The sequence below is a fragment of the Phaeoacremonium minimum genome, assembly GCF_000392275.1.
Source record: "Phaeoacremonium minimum UCRPA7 unplaced genomic scaffold PA7_03_scaffold_407, whole genome shotgun sequence".
Classification (NCBI taxonomy): Eukaryota; Fungi; Ascomycota; class Sordariomycetes; order Togniniales; family Togniniaceae; genus Phaeoacremonium; species Phaeoacremonium minimum.
Window position 1 is genome coordinate 2,125 of NW_006921309.1, and position 1,214 is coordinate 3,338.

General features: G+C 49.0%; 1 protein-coding gene across 1 annotated transcript; it reads left to right on the forward strand.

Moving 5' to 3' along the window:
• Positions 1 to 427: 427 nt before the first annotated feature.
• On the forward strand, positions 428 to 1,057 carry UCRPA7_5201 (putative nadph-dependent fmn reductase protein; the record flags this gene model as incomplete). The annotated part of the gene is made up of 1 exon (XM_007917748.1): positions 428 to 1,057. The coding sequence occupies one exon, from the start codon at positions 428 to 430 to the stop codon at positions 1,055 to 1,057; it is 630 nt and encodes a 209-aa protein (XP_007915939.1).
• Positions 1,058 to 1,214: the final 157 nt, after the last annotated feature.

Consider the following 1,214-nt stretch of genomic DNA (forward strand, 5'->3'; position numbering starts at 1 on the left):
GCTTCGCCAAGGTGGATGCGGCACCGGCTTTCTAATGGTCTTGCCGCTGTGCTGAGAGCGCCGCGGGCCGCTTCTGATTAGAAGCCTGTCCAGAATGGCTTGGTTACCTTCCCGCGCGGCATGATTTCCAATACGTTATCACCAACTCTCGACCGATTCTGGAGATGGACAATTCTAGAGAATTCCGAGTCAAGCGTATTTCGAATAAGAAAAAAAGATAGCATGCTATTTCACCCGGGATGCCAAGTATAAGAACGGTGGCCATCTCTACCCCCTCTGGCATCACTGCATGAGCGCCCTTAGAGCTATTTGAACACCAGACGAAGTCTTAACATAACTGACGACCAAAGTGGACATCATACCACCTCTCGAATACTCAACTTTGACTTCAAAACAACCGACACCCTACAGAGTATAATATATCAAGATGACGAAATCAATTGCAATTATCGTCACATCAACCCGCGCAGTGCGCGTCGGTCCTCACGTCGGCGAATTTGTCAAAGATCTACTGAGCAAGGATCTTGGTGATGCAACACTCACGACTGTAGACCTCGTCAAATTCAATCTACCCGTATACAACGAAGCCCCTGCACCTGCGATGGTACCGGCCCAAGCACAATTCCAATACGAGCATAGTAAAGCCTGGAGCGCAGAGATTGCCAAGTACGATGGCTATGTGATGGTCATTAACGAATACAACTACGGTATGGCTGGTGGCACAAAGAATGCTATCGACTATCTCATGAACGAGTGGAAGGGAAAGCCTATTGCGATTATTAGCTACGGCATTCAGGGAGGCACATTTGCGAGCGAACAAGCCCAGAACAGTCTATCGAGAATGGGACTTCGGGTTGTACCAACACGCCCTCAACTAGCTTTTGCTGGCCATCATGGCCCAGAGCTCATGCTAGCAATGGGAGAAGGAAAGTTGGGCGAGGAAACAAAGAAGGAGTGGCTGGAAAAGAAGGCAGCCGACATCGTTAAAGCGTTCGCAGAAGTAAAAGAAGAGCTAGAGCGAGCTCCTGCTGAAGGAACACAGCCGACGTCGGCCTAGATCTCTTTGGAATGGTAGAGAAAACGAGCTTCATGAATAGCCGCTCTCATTGCCCAATGCCTTCAGGTCAACTATAGATATATTGAAACAGGGCAGCAGTGCCTACTGCTGACCAACACCCTCTCAAGATATCACATAACACCCACACAAACGAAGC